We start from the raw sequence: 20,582 nt of genomic DNA, 5'->3' as shown, positions 1-20,582 counted from the left end.
TGTTACACCACACTGAACCCTAGGCTGGAATCTTTAGATTTGTGGCTCTGGCCGACAGCAAAAAAAACAAACAAACAAACAAAAAAAAAACATAAGTCTCAGCGACAGAAAGTATTATCTGGGGGATAGTGATGAGTTCATACCAGTCTGTCTTCAGGTAGCGAGAAGGTTCAATAAGAACAGCTCAGGGTAACCGGGAATCAGGGAGTGAAACAGAAAGAAATCAGTGTGCAGTGAAGATTTCCTCAGTTTGGTTTTACATGGAGTGTGGGCACTGTTACACTATGCAGAAAGAGTCACAAGCCAGATGTCAGCGCGAAGTGGCATCCAGGAGGGCGGGCGTAGCTGGGGTTGTGGAGCGAGAGACACTGCTGGAACTGGTCTCCTTGGGGCTGGCTGAGACGCTTCCACTACCACCGCCAGCTCCTCCCGCAATACTGCTCTGCCCCGCCAGCAAAAGGGGTCCAGGAGGAGTGCTCTCTGAGTGGGTGGGGGGCGCACTGGAGGATGCGGATGAGGTGGATGAGGAGGGAGTGCCCAGAGGGACGCTGCTGCCCCCTGGCAGCCCCTGCAGGCTTTGACCGCAGACATGGTGGTGCTTCTCCCAGTCTTTGTGTTGGCAGAAGGAGCCGCAGTAACGAGCCGTGTTGCAGCCGCTGCACGTCTCGCTGGCCTTCCTCCCGCAGTTCCAGCAGCTCTGGTTAGACAGTGGGGAGAGAGTAGGTTGACAGAAATAAGTCTCTTTTTTGTCTCAGCTGTTAATGCCTCTAAATTAGCTACAGAGTGTGAGTCAAAATCTAAAACATGACTGATCACGTCCAACAAGGACGTTAATAAAATCATCTGCGTTTATTTATTTATTTGTCTGTCTGTTAGCAGGATTACGTCAAAACTACTGCACGGATTTTGACAAAATTTTTACCACAGATAGATACTCAGACATGGAAGACTCCATTATATTTTGGAGGTGATCCGGATCTGGATCCTGGATAAAGATTTCACTTTATATAGGCTTTGAAGGAATACGTCAAAACTACTTCACAGATTCTCACCAAATTTTCACCACAGATAGATATTAGGGCATGGAAGACTCCACTGAATGTTGGAGGTGATCCGGAGCCGGACTGGTGGACATCAGAAATCACAGATTGCTCTTGTTGTATTTCTCTATCACCGATTCCTGCTCCAGTACCACTGGTTTGTTGAGTTACACATTCAGTTGTGTGTTGAATGGCTTTAGTCAGTCAGCTATTTATTGTGGGGACAACAATAAAATACCCTTATTTTAAAATGGTATTTACGAGGGCTGTCCATAAAGTATAGGTCCTTTTTATTTTTTTCAAAAACTATATGGATTTCATTCATATGTTTTTACATCAGACATGCTTGAACCCTCGTGCGCATGCGTGAGTTTTTCCACGCCTGTCGGTGACGTCATTCGCCTGTGAGCACTCCTTGTGGGAGGAGTCGTCCAGCCCCTCGTCGGAATTCCTTTGTCTGAGAAGTTGCTGAGAGACTGGCGCTTTGTTTGATCAAAATTTTTTCTAAACCTGTGAGACACATCGAAGTGGACATGGTTCGAAAAATTAAGCTGGTTTTCAGTGAAAATTTTAACAGCTGATGAGAGATTTTGAGGTGATTCTGTCGCTTTAAGGACTTTTCACGGTGCGAGACGTCGTGCAGCGCTCTCAGGCGGCGTCGTCAGCCTGTTTCAAGCTGAAAACCTCCACATTTCAGGCTCTATTGATCCAGGACGTCGTGAGACAACAGAGACGTTTCAGAAGAAGTCGGTTTCAGCATTTTATCCGGATATTCCACTGTTAAAGGAGATTTTTTTAATGAAAGACGTGCGGACGGGTCCGCGCGTCGGGACGCAGCCGACGCGGCGTGGCGGCACAGGAAAAACACCTCCATGTTGATAACCATTTGTTAAAATCCAGTTGGCTTTTGATGGCTTTCAGTGGAGTGAGTATATGAGAACTTGTTTATCAGCTGGAGATGTTCCAACTTGTCCTTAAGGCTTCCAGCAGAGTTGTTTTTCCTGTGGCGGAGCGTCGCGGCGGCTGCGAGCCGACGCTGCAATCCGCCCGCACGTCTTTCATTAAAAAAATCTCCTTTAACAGTGGAATATCCGGATAAAATGCTGAAACCGACTTCTTCTGAAACTTCTCTGTTCTCTCACGACGTCCTGGATCAACAGAGCCTGAAATGTGGAGGTTTTAAGCTTGAAACAGGCTGATGACGCTGCCTGAGAGCGCTGCACGACGTCTCGCACCGTGAAAAGTCCTTAAAGCGACAGAATCACCTCAAAATCTCTCATCAGCTGTTAAAATTTTCACTGAAAACCAGCTTAATTTTTCGAACCATGTCCACTTCGATGTGTCTCACAGGTTTAGAAAAAATTTTGATCAAACAAAGCGCCAGTCTCTCAGCAACTTCTCAGACAAAGGAATTCCGACGAGGGGCTGGACGACTCCTCCCACAAGGAGTGCTCACAGGCGAATGACGTCACCGACAGGCGTGGAAAAACCCATGCATGCGCACGAGGGTTCAAGCATGTCTGACGTAAAAACATATGAATGAAATCCATATAGTTTTTGAAAAAAATAAAAAGGACCTATACTTTACGGACAGACCTCGTATATAAATTTTGCGTGTTCAGTGACTCTACAATGATATGCAGAATTCCAAAATGCCTGGTTCTGTCATATTGGAAGAATCCGAAAAGAAAAAAAAAAGGAATCAGACAATCTTTGGGAGCTTTTCTGCTGCCACCAGAAACAGATGCTGGAATTCTTAACCAGAACCTAGTGGGACTTGGCACTACCTCTGGTTCTGGTTGGAGTTTTCTTTTTCACTACCTCCAGTGGAAACTGCACAGCACGTCTTGACATGAGTAACTAATAACCTGTGGTGGGCGTCTTTCATCTTCACAGCATGTGTTTACCATACGGAATGTAGCAGTGCCTCTGAACACAACAACAGGGAACTGCATGCCTTTTGCTGTTATAGCCCTTTCACACATGCAACAAACAGCCTGTGGGTATTTTACTTTAAATTCATTTAGCTGGTGCTTTTATCCAAAGCAACCTACAAGAGAGGAATCAAGATCGAGCTACAGTTCAAAGTAACAAGAAATACTATCTTTGCAATTCAAAGGAGATTCAAGTATTACTTAAGGTATACTCACCGGCCACTTTATTAGGTACACCTTGCTAATACCAGGTTTACACCCCCCGCCCCCTTTTTTTTTTCCCAAGAACTGTCTTAATTCTTTGTGGCACAGATTCAACAAGGTCATGGAAACATACCAACACAATTTCCAAGCATGCACTATTGGCCAAAAAGTGGGCCTATTACTCTGATTTGATGAACAAAAACAAGCATAATTCAAAGTTCCTGTTCAACATGGTGGCAACACTTATTCAAGGACAACCACATGTAAGTTGGTCTCCATGTACAGCTCAAGATTTCATTTGGTCAAATATATCCCAGCATGCTTTAGTCCCACCACTGCACCCTGTTACTGATGTGGGTTCCATCTCTGATAAATCACCAAGATTTACTGAATTTAATACTATTTTACTGGGGGCACTGATGAAACTTGTAACTTCCGCTAAATGCACAGCATGTCTTTCTGACACAATACCAACAAAACTGTTTAAGGACCTGTGGCCTACACCTGGACCTACTGTACTGGAAATTATTAATCTGTCACCAACCTCAGGATCTGTTCCTAAATGTTTTAAATTTGCAGTGATTAAACCATTACTTAAGAAATCTAACCCTGACCCTAGTCTACCGAAAAACTATAGACCAATATCAAATCCATCATTTTGCTCTAAAGTTTTTGAAAAATTGGTTTCACGGCAGCTCATGGACTATCTTACTGAAAATAACTTTTTTTGAGCCATTACAGTCCACATTTAGAACACACTTCCATTGAGACAGGTCTCACTAAAGCCCTGTCACACATAGCAAGAATGTGCAGGAACCAGCCCAACACAGCAAATACTGCCATAATCCGACACAAAATCTGTTGTTGTGATTGAGCACTATGCAAACAAAATAAACTGAAGTTGAAATGAATTCCTCAGAGATGTAGGTCCATACTGACATGATAGCATCACGCAGTAACCCATTCAGCCAGTCTGCTCATTCTCCCCTGACCTCTGGCATCACCAAGGCATTTTCATCCACACAACTGCCGCTGACTGTTTTGCATGAAAATCTCAGTAGATCAACAGTTTCTGAAATACTCAGACCAGCCTGTCTGACACCAACAATCATCCCACGTTCAAAGTCACTTAAATCCCCTTTCTTCACCATTTTGATGTTTGGTTTGAACTTCAGCAAGTCATTTTCACCACATCTAGATGCCTGAATTCATTGAGTTGCTGCCATGTCATTGGCTGATTACCTATTTGTGTTAACAACTAATTGAATAGGTGTATCTAATAAAGTGGTTGGTGAGTGTATATAAACCACAAGTATAACTCGGTGGTTATAGGTAATCATCTACATCGCAGAATTCATTAACTGCAAAGGCTGTCACCAGTTGCCACACACTACTGGTGCATCTTAGCAGTAAAGACAGATGAACAAAAAAGGTAGACAAACCTGCACAGGTATGATAAAGCCTTTGTTAGGGCAAGTATGTGCAGTCTCTTGCAGTTAGTCATTACCACCTGTGCCAATATTGTGATGACATTGTAATCATGTGTCAACAAATACTGCATCATTTTTTTTTTTTTTTTTTTTTTTTACAAGTGTAAGAGAAACATTAGGTTTACATATGAGCCAACAGTTTTTGGCTCCAAAGAACAGAAGTAGGGCAATGAAAGAAAGGTTATGGAAATGGAGGACAAATTGGGACACAGAAAATGACAGAAAAATAGTAATAACTCCTCCTTCAGACAAGGTGATGATAGTTTCTGTTCTCTGGTGGCTGACAAATGATCATTTTACATTGTTAGAGTACCACAGTTTGTGGTATCCATAAGGGGAACTCATGGTTTTCCATTGATCATGGTTCCAGTTGTAGTTACAGTTTAATTTTCTGGTCCTAGTACAACATGGTGTACTTACTAAAAATAACACAACCATAGTAGTAAGGCTATGGCACTGCTGACTCCTCTCTTTATACCAAGCCATATGGATATTAACATGATGGTGAGCACCATTGCGTTTCCTTTTATATTTTCACTGAGCAAATAACAAAACAAAACAAACAAACAAAAAAACCCAACAACAACAACAGGAACAAGAGCAAACGGAGCTTTCTGATGTCTACCCATCAGGATCCGGATCACCTCCAAAATTCAGTGGAGTCTTCCATGCCCTAATATCTCTCTGTGGTGCAAATTTGGTGAGAATCCATTAAGTAATTTTGATGTAATCCTTCAAAACCTATATAAAGCAAAATCTTGATCCAGAATCCAGATGTGGATCACCTCCAAAATTCAGTGGATAAATGACAATGATTTTATTATGTCCTTGGTGGGCATAATAAAATGTTGGTCTGGTTGGAAACCTTGGGGCTTCAAATTGTCAAACATCTGGTCACACCAAGGAAAAACTGCAGTGGTAAGACAGTATCATACCACATGTTGAATGACGACCAGAAAATTACATTTTAACTGAAACTGGAACCTGGGTAAATATTACAAATTTAAGTTTGAAGTACCAAGTAGCAGTGTAAAAGGGCTGTCAGGCACCAAGAAACAGAGTCTCCATGGAGTCAACATAGTCTCCAGAATTGGTCAGTACAAAATACAGTAAATGAAGAAGAAGAGGTAGTACTAATCATTTTTATATCAGATCTGAAGCCCATCAGAGTGGTGCTGATCCCTGGATACGGTTAATGGTCCCCCCTAAAAATTTGTCCGCCCTGCCTCCACTGTGCATGTGTCATTTGGAACAACAGCAGCTCATCTGAGACGGACTCTCTACACCCAAAGCAATCGAAGGGAATAATGTGATTATTAACCATCAGATGACAAAGTAAAACCTCTTAAATCATTCTAAAGTCAGTTTTAAGTAGAAACAAGGCCGTTTTAAGCAGAAATGAAGCAATAATCGGTGAGACGCTACTGAAGCTTTGAAAAAACGGAGGCACAGTGAATGCAGCACCAGCAGCTTGTCTGGCTGTGGCGCTCTGATCGCTTCCTCTATCTTTTATGATGAAATAATGCTGAATTCATGTGGAAATGATTGTTGTACAAAAGCTTCAGATATCTGTCACTGAGACAGACGATGACTGGAGTGTAGTTTGAAGCAGAAACAAGGTGATAATCGGTGAAGTGTGGCTAATGAGGCACAGAAATGACACATGCACAGTGAAGGCAGCGCGGACCGATTTTTAGGGGGGACCGTTCGGTTGGTGACACCGGTACCCATTTACAGCTGGGTGGACTGGGTTGACTTGTCTAAGGACACACAGTGGGAACTGAAGTCGTCTTTTGAGGGGCAGTCCAAATCTTTTACTGCTGAGCCACTCGGTCTGCTTCAGTTTGGTACAAGACAGCATGGAGTTAAAAAGCCATGAAATAATGGTAAGAGTGAATGTCAATGTGTTAAAAGAATGACAGCAGAAGTAGGGAGGGGTGTTATTTCAAAAATGTTTGAAATCTATAAATTTTTGCATGTTATATGGAAATATATATGGAATAAACCATAACAGTATAATTTTTGGGTCATTTGGTTCCAAAAACCCATATGGACGGAGCGTTTGAAAATTTCAAGTAACGCGTGTGTCGTATATGTGCTGTTGATGTAGAAAACCACTCTGTTGCTTGTAATTAGTTCATTGTGGCCATGTCATTCTTTACATGTGATGATTATACTCAACTGATGTTCCTGAAATAAAAACTACATAGATTTTGTTTGTTACAATTGATCATATGTACTGAAATTAGGTTTTTTTGTCAATTACTCTTAAAAAGCACCAGATAGGCTTATTCTTACTATAGAAGTTGAATATAAACTTGGGGTCAAGCAACATTTGGAGACAAATTTCAAGTCTCTAGGTGGAGCGGTTCTCAAGATATGACATTTTCGTCTATAGTTTTGCCAATTTTTGAACCCGATATCTTCACTGGCTCCATCCATATGGGTTTTTGGAACCAAATGACCCAAAATTTATCCTGCTATGGTTTATTCCGTGTGTATTTCCATATTCCATGCAAACATTTATAGATTTCCAAATTTCTTGAAATAACACCCCTCCCTAGCAGAAGAACCCATGGCAGTGCCGGGCATGTTAGGGGTCTGTGATGCTCACTTCACTGGAGTCCTCCTGCTGATTGATGACTGTTAGCGCGTCCTCAGAAGCTTGCCTCTTGGCCTCGGCCAGGGCCCTCTCCATTTTAGATCGCTCGGCAGAGATCATCTCATGAGCCTTCCTTTCAGCGTCCGACACCGCCTTCTGCAGCTCTGACATGGCCTGCCTCTTCACCTCGTTCACTGCCTCCTCTAAGAAGAGAGCAAGAGTGGGAGAAAGGGGAGCATTAGTTCTTCCGACCACTGTTCCATCCTTCCCGTTCTTTCATCCTTTATTGAGGGTCTTTAAACTGCCATCTTGTTTTATCGCTGTGAACAGATGTACATCATCCAAGATTTAAAACTTTCTGCCAGAGAAGGGAAACAGCCAACTTCAATAATTAATTTAAACATGTCTGGCCACAATAATTTCCAGTGTTGACAACACCAGATGTCTTCAAAAAAAAATTGTCACCAACTTTGTTGTTCGCCCAATGTTTGGGGATAGTTTGGTTGTACTGTTTTCAGCTTGTTATGAGAACAATTTTCATAGAGTGAAGTTATGCACGGAATAATTTGGAATGAATTTCATCTACAGAGCTTCTTGCTGAGGATGACGGCCCTGTTGTTTCCAGCACAGGCAGGTGTGTAGACTCCTTTCCAGATGGCCGTCTAAAATAGAAGCATCCTGCAGTCCCTTCACAGTAAGAGGCAGGAGTGATTACATTTAGCCATCTTTCATTATTAGCCCCGCAGTGAACACTCTCAGCACAGTACACGTTTTCTCGCAGGGAAATATATACGCCTGAGAACAGGGTTGCCAAATATAAACTATTTATTAATCACGTAATGGTTAATTTGATGTATCACAATCACAAGATATGAATTTCTTTAGCATACCATTTCCACTGCACTGTAAAATGTAAAACTAAATGTTGGTTAGTTCAACTCAAGTTATTTGAGGAAGATGATGACCTTAAACCCACTGCTGTAAGTTTATTTAGTACAAATAATTAAAACATTGCAACTTATTTGAATTAAGTAAAATAAACCTGGTTAATTTGAGTAAATTAAGCAGTTTTTTATGTCACCCAAATAGATCCCTGTCATTTGATTGGTACACAGTAAAATCACCAGTGTTAAATTAACACTGACAGTGTACATATGGTCCCACTCTGACTAGAGTCTGACCATATGTACACAGTGATAATTTAACACTGTCAGTGTTATTTTGACACTGGTGATTTTACTGTGCAGATTGCATGTCACAGGACATTGAGTACTGGTTCCATTCTACAGAGAAACAGTCCACTGTGTGACTTATGTCATGTACTGTGCATTTTGGGTGTATTTAACATAAATTTTTGTCCCATATGTTTTGCTGTATTGGACGATAACACTACCTTTTCATAAAAATGCATCCATAATACACATAAGCTAAATTCAGTGTGCCATAAGGTGAATAGAAGCTTATGCAGTGTTCAGGGGGACATCTTTAGGGGTCATAGAAGTGATGTCAGATTAAAAAATTGGACAAGGTTCGATCAAGATTTTTCACTAGAGTGAGGAAGCAAATTTGTTCTTCCACACTGGCACTCATTGTACACAGCGGTTTGTGCAACTGGCTTCCTATTCGAAGAAGAAATGCCTAATAATCAATCAATGGTAAGAATTTCTGCACAAGTTCTGTTTTTGAACTCGTGCAGACAGTCTTACCATTGTTCAAATGGAAACCACTCATTATTTCTATCCTATTCAATGTATCACAATCACAACATTCTTTAAATTCATTCAAAATATTTAAATTAATAAATATTTCCTTAGTGGTTTTGGCTGAAGTCCACAACCAGATGCTCTTTGTTAAACTAACCCTCTCTCATTTTTTGGAGGACATGGGAGCAATTCTGAGCTTTGTGTCTTGCTTAAGGACACAGTGACATACAGGAGCAATCAGGAATCAATCCACTGACATCTAATCTACGTTAACCTGCTCTACCACCTGAGCCACCGCTGTGACACATTGTAGGTTTTTTTCATGAATGAACACATTTTCTTTTGTAGTTTATATCCTCTGAGTCTTTCTCAGTAAACCAGAAAACCAGGAAAATTATATTTCATGGAAATTCAGATGAAGATATTCATCTTAAAGGGGAAAACGGGCCAAAGTAGAAGGGACCCTCAGAGAGCCCAACACTCCTGCCTCGTATGTCTGACACAAATTCTTGCAAATGAATTATTTGTGACCCAGTAATACTCTTAACATGTGGTTCTGTGTGGCCTTGAAATTTGATCAAGGCAAACACACAACCCTTTAACTATGTTTTATCCAGGTGGGCTTCACAGTCAAGACATGAGTTTCACCTTTCAAGGGCACCAAAGATCAAAGGTCATGCGACCAGTAGAACAATGATAATATGCCTTTGTACTAGTGCTTAATAGTAACCACAGATGTATCTTAAACCATTTAATCAAAATGGCCATTCCAAATATACCCTACATATATTACCACTAGGCCAAAAATGTTACTTTGGCACGTAAACTTTTTAATATCAAATCACTTTGACCTTGTCTGACTGTCAGTCACTCCACCATGTTTGGTCTAAATTAGTAAAAAAAAAAAAAAGAAAGAAAACAATAAACACATATGCACTATTGCTAACAAGACTTCAATAATACCAACAAAGTTCCTTTTTGCTTTCTGTTGGTTGCCGTCACCACAGCTGATCTGGCATGAATCCATATGGACATTTGGCACGTGTATTACATTGGATGCCCTTCCTGGCAACTCCTTTTCTATGTGGAGAAACACGCTCACAGCACCTGGTGTTTTTATTAACCAGTCTTCCAGCTAACTACTTAATCGGGACCTCCTTTACTTCAGCCTCTGAGATCTGACAGGCTCAGGGGTGCTCAAGTGGCTTGGCTGTGGCCAAATGTAGAAAGAATTTATTTTGGCCAAATAAAACAGAAGTGACTCAGGCAAACTCAGTGTTATAGGACCTTAAAAATGACCCATCATGGTTCATGTGGTAGATCCTGATCTACCACATGAACCGCTATGGACTGAATCGGATCGATCCACCACTACTTCTATATGGGCAACTCTCTTCAAGAAAACACTAAAATTCTTTCTAGTTTTAAACTATTTTTAAAAATTGTGTGTGTGTGTGTGGGGGGGTAGCATGAAGTAACACATCTAGCTATAACTTTAGACCACTGAATACATCACCTCCACATACAAGTGAGAGCATGTCATTAATTTGTTATTACATAATTTTACTTGATGAATATTGTCAATTAATCAAAAATTTCCAAGTCATTATCATGCAATCAATAGTTAATCATTTTAATGCCTGAATTGTGTGAGTTAACTGAACTTTAATGATTTAAGTCAATTACTTTCCTCAATCAGTTTGAGTTGAATTGATATTTCAGGTTTTCCAGTGCACTATTAAAATGGCAATATGTTTAATATTTTCCACTTGCCTGCTGCATCTTCTCCTTTTAAATACAAACACATTAATATATAAAAGATAGACATAAAAACATGCACATTCTGTTTTCGAGATGGAGCTCAGCATCAACTGTCATATTTCCTTGACACTCCACTCCAGCTGCTTCAAACTATCGTGTGCACACAAGATAGGTAGCAGGGTGACCCTGATACCGCTACGTACTCTGTTGCTTGTGGGTGCATGGTGGCATGCACACGGATGTCTGTGTGCACGATTGTGTGTCTTGAGTTTGATTCCTACAGTTTGCCAAAGAAGTTAGTATTCTGTCAATCCTCTCAACGCTCACACGTAACTTTTTATGCTTTCCTTCATCCCACCGTTGCCTTTATCCATCATTTCATTTCTCCTTTTTCTTTTCTTACACCCCCCTGTCTTTCCCTTCCAAACACTATCTGCATTATCCCGAGATTCTCAATTATCTGGCCTAATGCATGCACCAGTAAGATTAGTTTGCAAATTTAATTAAATCTTATCAAGGAGACTGCACAGCAGATGCTGGGGCAATTAGCACTTAATGAAAAACACGGGGGCAGCAATATTAAGGTTTTAATTCCGCAGGGATTTGGCAAGTCCCTGAGACGTGTTATTTCTGTCTGCTTTTTCACACTTCAGATCTTATTTTTCAAAAAGCGCTGCGCTCTCTCAACTTGAACCGGAGCAGCGAGTACGTGGCTGGTTCTAATTAAAAGCACGAGGCGCTGTAGCTGCATCAGCCAGATTACCTGTTTGCCGAGGCAGTCCGTGAGCTAGAGATGGCACACACTCACGTACACAGAGATATTGGGAGTGAGATATGTTACTCACCCTGCTTGTTTTGGAGGTGCTTTAGTGCTGGCGAGAGCGGGATGCTTGTAGTACCTGTATGAAAAACAACTGCAATTAAAAGAGCTTTTTCTGCTGGTGAAAATGCAGCACAGTATTTTTGCAGACAGCAGCAGCATCTTTCCTGCACAGGGTATTGGAGTATGACTGCAACATAATAGTGCTGGGACTGGAATGGAACAAAGGTTGAGCCAGATGACTCCTGGGATGGGCTCTATCTAACATGCAAGTACACAGGAAGGCCCAAACACTGCAACACTCTTACCTGCTCCCCCTTTTGCTACAAAGTCAGCCGTAAGGATTCACTAAACATGTGGGGGTGCCTTTACCCCTGATGATAACACAGTAGAGGGTTCCCAATGTCTGGATTTGAATTGTGTCAGTAAAGCGTTTGTATACTGTGCATTGTCCATGTACCTTATTTGGATTTCAGTTTCTGAAACAAAAATCAGGAATGAAAATGAAAAACCAGCTGTTTATTAGTTCTGATTGAATTTTGTGTTGTTTTTCTTTCTTGCACTCTTTTGACTAACCAGTCAAATACAAAATTTCCATATCTATAGAACAGAATGCAAACTGTATGTATATATATATATCTATATATATATATATATATATATATATATATATATATATATATAGATATAGATATAGTTGCCCATGGGGATCCACGGGCTCAAGAATGAGCAGTGTTTCTAAAATAGGTAGCTGACATTTTTCAAGGGTGGTAATTAATTATGCAAAGTTTCTATAATGAGTTGGAATGGTGTGTCCAGAATGATTTTAGAACCTTTGACCTCAACAATTTTTAGAAGAACTAATTACGTAATTTTTAAAGTCAGTTTACTGTCTTAATGTATTTATAAATTCGTCAGCATTTCACCATGTCATTTAGGTCCTTCAGACTTTATTTTGAGTAAATGCTTCAGGGGAGCATTAGCATGGCAAAAATCTTTCACCTTCTTGCGGGGGGGCTCCCCCAGACCCCCCCCCCCATTTTTAAGCATTTTCTTTATTTTGTCTTTCATCTGCTGGAGGGGCTCTGCCCCTCATACCCCCCACCTTTTTAAGCATTTTTCTTTTTTGCTTTTCAGCTGACACACCCCCAATTACAGCCCTCTTACCCCCTGCCACTTTAAGCATTTTTTTTAATGTAGATGTAAATTAATATTCAAAGTTTTCAGCTAGTTGACAGTAGGGCTGTACAATATGGCAAAATTATCATATCTCAATATTGTCATATAAATTGTCATGTAAATGTCACTTATATACATGCTGTCCATGTTCTTGAGCCCCTTAGGTGGGTAGGGAGAGTTCCCATGGGATACAAAAGCTTTTCAACCTACCATCCCTGGTTCTCAAGACCAGGCACCTAAGTGGCTCTACTCTCTCTTTCTCTTTTTTTTATATATATTTTTTTCTTTAAAGATATTTCAGTGTACCTTAGTAAACACTAGTAGAGTTCCACCTTAGATATGGAATGTATAATAGAAGATATACCTTACTGAATTTTCACATCAATATGATATACAATATGACTACGATTTGACGCAAAGTGCAGCAACAGTGAAAATTAAATATTCTTAAACAAAACAGTACTAATACCACACTCATTTTGCACTCATCATAAGGTTAGGATACTGTGCCCTCCAAAAGTATTGGAACACTTGGAATTGCACACATTTTAATTTGTTTATGCCATTTTAAATACAAGAAATACAAAATAAATAAATTAATTAATTAATTAAATAAAGAATAAAAATTTCTAAAATTATCTTCGTCAAAGTCAAACTGAAAGCAAATCTCTAAAACTTGATAAAACCTGTAAATAACAATAAGTTTTATTGCCAGTTTTCTTTAGACAAGTCAGGGGATGGAAACGTGAACATTTCCAAGTCACTGAATATGTCTTGGACTTTATTTACATCAATTATGAAGAAATACAAAAGTTTCTTTCACCAAAACATCAAATCTAGGCTTTCATCTAAAATGTACTTTCTGGCAAATTGTACCTGAACTTTCAGGTCTTCTTTTTAAGAAAATCCTCCTCTACACCACTTCATCAGGAAGCTGGATTTTATATTTTTAATTAACTTACTGCATATCAAGTTGTAGAGATTTGCTTTCAGTTTGAGTTAAGGAAAAAACTTTAGAAAAAAAATGTATTTGAAATGGAATAAACAAAATGTGTGAAATACCAAGTGTTCCAATACTTTTGAGGGCAACTGAGAAACACTGAGGAGCAGCATCTTACATCTCATATACAGTGCAGCAGATAAGAGAATATTTAGAGTGAAATCCTGCAAATGGTGATACAAGCATCAAATTTGGCACAAATAATCCATAGACATGAACTCTTTTGAAAAAACTGATTGGCCACTTGAAACTTCAATAGGCGGCCAGGTAGGGGTCAATTGAAGAATTACACAGGGGTCAAAATTAACAGACGCTCCAATCATATAGAAAACCACACCACATTATTTGCCTGATCATAAAGATTCGAAAAAGGTATAGTTTGGGCAATCTGTGACTGAATGTTATGGAGTTATGAGGTAAAAACAGCGAGAATGGTGGCAAAGGTCAGTTTCAGTTTGTACAGGGGTCAAAAGTTAAAGTTGCTCCATTAATTTTGCTCCAGCTGTATTTGTGCTGAATTTGATGCTTGTATCGCCATTTGAAGGATTGTTTCAGTTATCTGTTGCACTAATAATCCAACAGAGCATGAACCAGCTACTGTCTGTTAGCTTAAACATGTATATATAAGGCAACCCGAATTAAAGGAGAAATACTGCTTTTAACAACCTGGACCTCACTTCTGGAATGAAATATGGTCTTTACTCACCAATATAAGTTTGGTGTCATTAGAAGTCCATAGTTTAAACTACATGTTCAGTTCAAATCTGAGGCAAATATTTTTTTTCTTCTTCTAAGGTGGATTAAAACTTTATGTGGTACACAGCACCAACTACTGGACAGGAGGAACCTAGCAGTCAATGTGACTCACTAATTTCAAAATGCAGCTCTTTCAACCAGATGTGCGGTGCCGTGACATGTCAATCATCTGTGTCCAATCAGATTTCAGGGGAGTCCAGTGAAACCCCAGCCTCTGTTCTAGCTCCACCCATGCCAGGAAGTGTTCAACATTTGACATTTCCTGTTTCACAGTGACTGAAAATTGGGCACTTCCTGTTTGAGTGTGAGTTTGCCACTAAGTTCCCGTGAGATTCCATGGGATCTCGTCTGTCAATCCAGGAAGTGTTTGACATTTGAACATTTCCTGTTTTACTGTGGATTTCAAATTTGGCACTTCCTGTTAAGGATGCCCTGTACCATGAGCGAGCTTTGCACCGCTCGCTGCCACGTGGTGAAAATTTTGCACTTTTCGTGACAATATGACAAACCAATAGATTAATGTATATTTCGTGCTCCTGAATCACGACCGTGAGACTGGGTTGGAAAAAATGTGCCCCCCTTAGAGCAATGCAAGGCCCCTCCGCAAATCTGTGTCTGGTGCTGGGACTGCTTCAGAAATTCATTTTCTGATTTTTGTTTCTGGAATGGAAAATCCAGTGAACGGAAGGTACATGGAATGTGCATGGCAGTAGAAAATCACAATTAAAAAAAGTTTAAGAGTGTGTTTCTTGGGCCAATGGAGACCAGTTAAGCCGTGACTCCAACCTGTGCTGTGCTGCTGCGGCCTGCCGTGGGCCAGGTGACTGCATTTTCACTGCAGCTTTAACTGCAGTAGCCTTTCATAGAGTGGTGACAGATGGAGGGTATTTAGCCCTAATGACACAAACTGCCTCCAATTCTCTGGCCTTATTGACCTATGGCCTCAGTTCTGTCTGTGCTGTCATCAGACTGATGATGGGTGAAGGTCTTCGTGTGACAGCAAATGTTATTAGTGAGTGTCAAGTTGTTCATGAAGACGAGAGAGAAAAGGAGATGGGTTACTCGGCTCTTACCAGCTTTCCTCCAGATTTCTTCTGGCAGGTATCCTGACGGAGGCCTGTGTAAGAAATCTCGATGGATCTCTGAAACACACATGCAGATGCACATTGAGTCTTAGTGACACACAGTGAAAAACACTCAGCTATGAACAGTCTCCCCTTTAGGTCAAAATTCTCAGTCTGATATCTTGCCCAGTTAGCAAGTCCTTTTTTTATCCATTTCTGGGAAAGAACAGAGTTACGGATGTCAGATGTGAACAGAAATGTTGGTGATGAATGAGCATGCTGGGAGCATAAGGATGCAATCAGTCAGTTAACATCCAGAATGTTGCAATAAGATTTTTTTACTACCACTCAGTATGAGTGGAGTGGTAGTAAATCTGCAGAAAATCATCTTCATCTATCTCACTTTTGTTTCTAAATTGACATCTTACATCATCTTGAAATGAACCCTACCTTGATATGAGTGTTTTGCTTTGACAAAGTACCCCGTGTGTGTTTGTCTACCTGTCTGTCTGCCTGTCTGCCTTTCAGCAGAGGAGGGAGTTCCTATGGGCTGTGATTCGCTGCTGATAGCTGTGTTGGAGGAGGAGTTGTGGTGAGGAGTAGGAGGAGGAGGAAGAGGAGGAGGAGGAAGGCAGTGCTGTCCGTTGCTCCCACCTTTTTTCATCTCCTCCACGTCGCTGTAGCGCCGAATCCAGTGATTCATCTCTTCGCGGTCAGCCTCCTGGCAGCGGCGCAGCACAGTCAGAGAGCGGCGTGTCTTCTCCACCATGTCCATGATGCAGTTCAGCAGCTGAAATGGGACAAATTCAGACACGAGTTACAAACATCTTGGCAGCCTGATCAGTAACAGGTGACTGATAGACAGTGGTCCCTTAATGTGAGACTCTAACCTTCTAACAGGTAACCTTACCATGCTCGAAAGCAAGATCAGATCACTCGACATGTTAGGAAACGTTTTACTGAACCCAAGCGAACATAAAGGTTTTTAAACCACGGAGAGCAAACATAAAAGTGTTAGCCAATGGTAAATACTGATGTTATACAAAGCTCTGAAATGTCAAAAAAATATATGTTGTGCAGGACAACAATGTGGTCAAGTTACACTCTGATGTCAGATAATCATACAGCGTAGTGTACCACTGATCTTCCTGATAATATGAGGTAGGAATATCCCGCGTCATATTATCTATTATTTAACGGCTGAGTGGATCCTTGCCATTTGATTGGTGCATGGTATGTCACGTGACACGGATTATTCGTCACATTTGTGTTGCATTTGTGCAAATATGGTTCCATTTACCGTGCAAATTTGGTTCCATATGTTTTGTACCATTGCACACTGCAAACCTCGCCCACGAACACAGTAGTGGTGGCGGCATTTAACTAAACATGACGGAGTTTGTTTTGCTAACGGATGACGATCTGAACAAGCTAATTGACTGTGCTAATTTTTGTAACACACACACACACACAAAAAAAGCAAAAATTTTTTCACTGGACTGAGGAAGTACACAAAGTTTTTTTTTTTTTTTTGGAAGTATCACAGACTACATCGTCAGAATCATTTTTGAACTATCTAACAGTTTTTCCAAGTTGACTGAGAACAATTTTGGACTCTATTTAAACTTCATGTTGGACTGATGATGTCAAAGCACCAGTGACACATTTTCTGTTGTTTATAAATTAATATAATATCAAATGACAAAGATCTATTTTAGCCATTATATAAAACAAATAATGAATGTTTTTACATTCTTTCAATGGAACAAATATTTCATGAGGTGAAAGATGGAATGTTCCATTCAAGGGGGCAAAGTTTTTAAAGAATAAAAATGAAGAAATCACATGAACATAAGTATTCACACCTTTTGCTCAATACTTTGTTAATGTACCTTTGGGAACAATTACAGCCTCAGGTCTTCTTCAGATATGATGCCACAAGCTTGGTGCACCTATACTCTAAAAAATGAACCGGTGTCTCAATGAGAAAAAGTGATGTAACAATATGCAGAGATTTTTTAAAAAGTAATTTCAACTTAACGAGAGAAGTCTTGTGGCATTAGCTCAGTTGACAGTTGAAATAACTAAGTTGAAATAACTTTAAAAAATCCATGCTAATTGTTCCATCCATTTTTCTCATTGAGACTGCAGTTCTTTTTTTAGAGTGTATTCTTGGGCAGGTTTGCCCATTCCTCTTTGCAGCACCTCTCAAAGTCCATCAGGTTGGATGGGGAGCGTCAGTGCACAGACATTTTCAGATCTCTCCAGAGATGTTCAATCTGATTCAGGTCTGGCTGGGCCACTCAAGGACATTCACAGAGTTGTCCTGAAGCCACTCCTTTGATATCTTGGCTGTGTTCTTAGGGTCACTTTCTAGCTGAAATATGAACCGTTGCCCCAGTCTGAGGTCAAAAGTGCTCTGGAGCAGGTTTTCATCCAGAATGTCTCTGTACATTGCTGCATTCATCTTTTTCATAATCCTGACTAGTCTCCCAGTTCTCCCAGTTCCTGCTGCTGAAAAACATCCCCACAGCATGATTAAAGTAACTAACTGGGACTCATCTTGTTGCAGTCAAGAAATGAGAATCGTCCTCCGTTCCGTGCGTTTGGAGTTGCGCAGCTGCGTGGCTCTCTGCTGAGACAGAGTCCAATTGCAATTAATAACTTCAAATTGCCGCTTTAAATAAAATGACACCTCTTTCCAAACGCTGTAATACAGAAAATAAACTACAATCGACTAAAACTTTTTTTTCTTCCCAAAATGAGACATGCTGTATTTCTTTATAAATTAAACTGATGCTGGCATACAGCACAGCCACCACAGTAAGAGCTCAGCTCAGATATATGGAAAGACATTCATGCCAAAATGTCTGAAAGGAAATGCTTTTGACAAAAACTACAGATTTTGTTTATTCCTATTTATGTCCAGAGATCAAGGATCCACCATGTAGAGTTTATTATGTCCAAAGTTTATGGATCCAGTGTCCAATTTCATGTTTATTTACTTTAAGACTCAGTAAAATGTTGTTCAATTCAATTTCAATTTAATGGGCTTATAAAGTGCCAAATCACAACAAAAGCCATCTCAAGGCACCTCACATAGAACAGTTCAACATAAAATAATTAAAATAAACAAATAAAAATAAAAAAAATCAAATACATAATTAAAAACAGAAGTAAAAGATTAAAACAGATAAAAAAATAAAAACTAGTCATAAAAAAGAGAATAAAAATGGGCTTTAAGGCTTGACTTAATTAAAAATGTCCACAGACTCCAACTGCCTCACGGTCGCAGGAAGACCGTTCCACAGAGCGGGTGCACAATAAGAAAAAGCTCTTTGACCTGCAGACATAGAAAACCTGTAAAGCCTATTTTTAGTACACAAAAAAATCACAAGAGGTATAGATAAGGGAACTGATAAGGAATCGGAACAATAAGCAGAATCGATAATGTATCTATGGATAAAATCTTATCAATACCCATCCCTAATAAACACAGGGGTGAAGTCGAGGCTCATCGACATGCCAGTCTGCAGCATCGGAACTGGCGACGCAATTTTTGATACACTTGATGAAGTTCTGAGGTATGTTTTATTTTCGTCGTTATATTCTATTTATTTTTCATGATTTTATTAATGTATTTCCATTAGTGACACACAGTTCTTGTTTCTGTAAAAAAATAACAAAATTTGACACATTCAGTTCTATAAAATTCAGCTTGATGCATGAATACTAGATCTCTATTGTTTGAAATTCAACTGTGGAGGAAATACTAATGATCCTGACTTTAATGTCATTGTGGCAACTCATAATATGTGGACAAAAACCCAGTTGTGTGATACTGCTATGCGGTTGTGTGTACTGTAATAAAACTGATTTTGGTGCGATTTGGAGGTTATAAGGATTTTGTGTTGATTTTATGGATTTTCTCACTTGGTTATACAGGTGGACCCTCAAAGGGGTTGACATGTATGCGAAAAAAAGTTGTGTTTTCACCCAGAGACACCACTGATTACGAGTGACTGCAATGAAGTCAGGCCGATTTGTCATGAGGCGTGTCCAGTAGGCTTTTTTGCAGTTGCGCACTTGGGGGGTGTTTGTCAGGAAAATGATAATTTCTCTACATTGATTACAGACCTGCAGCGGGTCTGTAATCAACTTTTCTGCAGCACGGCTTTGCTTTGAACCTTGAACCAATCGAAGCAGTGATTCACAGATCGAAGCAGTACTTCAATCTACGATTCGTGGAGTCATTGTTTCCCCCCGCTAAAACCCTGAAGAGCATATGTCTGTGAGTAATATTTAATATTTTTATGTTAAACCAACCTGTTATGGTCTTCTGAAACGGTTGATAGATGTATTTTATAACTTAAAAACGGGACAGATGCTAATGCATTAGCATGTCTATGGCGTTTTCAATGTTAAAGTTAGCATTAAGCTGTTCACATCAGCACGTTTGTGTTGATTTGTTTTCTGTATAATTAATGGCTCAGCGTTCGTTGTCGTAAAAGAGTCAAATTGTAATTTTTTTAATTTATTTTATTAATATATTAATAATAATAGCAAAAACAATAATAGTCTACATAATTGACAATAATAGTCAATAATAATAAACTAATAATGATACAATACAATTTTAGAGAAAGAGACAAAAAGAACCTAATGAAACAAAACACAACAGAAAAGATAAAACCATGTAACAATGAAAATAACTATAAATAACTGTTTCCTGTGAACACCTAGTGAGTAGCCTACTCTCGTTTAGGTTTTGAAACCTTGTTTCTGAAGTGTGTTTGTGTGATGTGCACAATTTTCAGTATTTTGACTAACAGTCTAGCATAAAGTTTCTGCACCTGTTTGACACTCTTGGTCTGGTGCCAAAACTCAATAATTTTTGTTCGCTGTAGTATGGTTAATCTTGGCATTTTCCTGAGTCTTGCTTGGCATCAACATAAACTTCAGGGTCCCTGCAAGTAAAAAAGAAACATAAGTGATTACGTTTGTAGCGTTTAAGGGTCAAACCGAGTGT

At 39.7% G+C, this 20,582-nt stretch overlaps 1 protein-coding gene across 9 annotated transcripts in view; it reads right to left on the bottom strand.

Moving 5' to 3' along the window:
- Nucleotides 1-259: 259 nt before the first annotated feature.
- Nucleotides 260-20,582, bottom strand: part of cbfa2t3 (CBFA2/RUNX1 partner transcriptional co-repressor 3) — a 187,620-nt gene continuing 167,297 nt past the window's right edge. For 3 of the 9 annotated variants that reach the window (XM_034192187.1, XM_034192178.1, XM_034192233.1), the window contains exons 8-12: nt 16,055-16,343; nt 15,563-15,631; nt 11,580-11,633; nt 7,283-7,473; nt 260-706 (exon numbers count right to left, since the gene is read on the bottom strand). In XM_034192187.1, coding sequence (XP_034048078.1) covers nt 311-706; nt 7,283-7,473; nt 11,580-11,633; nt 15,563-15,631; nt 16,055-16,343 — 999 coding nt within the window. In that variant the 3' untranslated portion in view covers nt 260-310. The remainder of the gene's footprint in view (nt 707-7,282; nt 7,474-11,579; nt 11,634-15,562; nt 15,632-16,054; nt 16,344-20,582) is intronic. The other 6 variants (XM_034192240.1, XM_034192210.1, XM_034192218.1 and 3 more) reach the window with 5 other exon arrangements.

This window comes from Thalassophryne amazonica, chromosome 2 (assembly GCF_902500255.1).
Source record: "Thalassophryne amazonica chromosome 2, fThaAma1.1, whole genome shotgun sequence".
Lineage (NCBI taxonomy): Eukaryota > Metazoa > Chordata > Actinopteri > Batrachoidiformes > Batrachoididae > Thalassophryne > Thalassophryne amazonica.
Note: the sequence above shows the minus strand (reverse complement) of the source record. Positions and strands in the feature narration are given on the sequence as shown.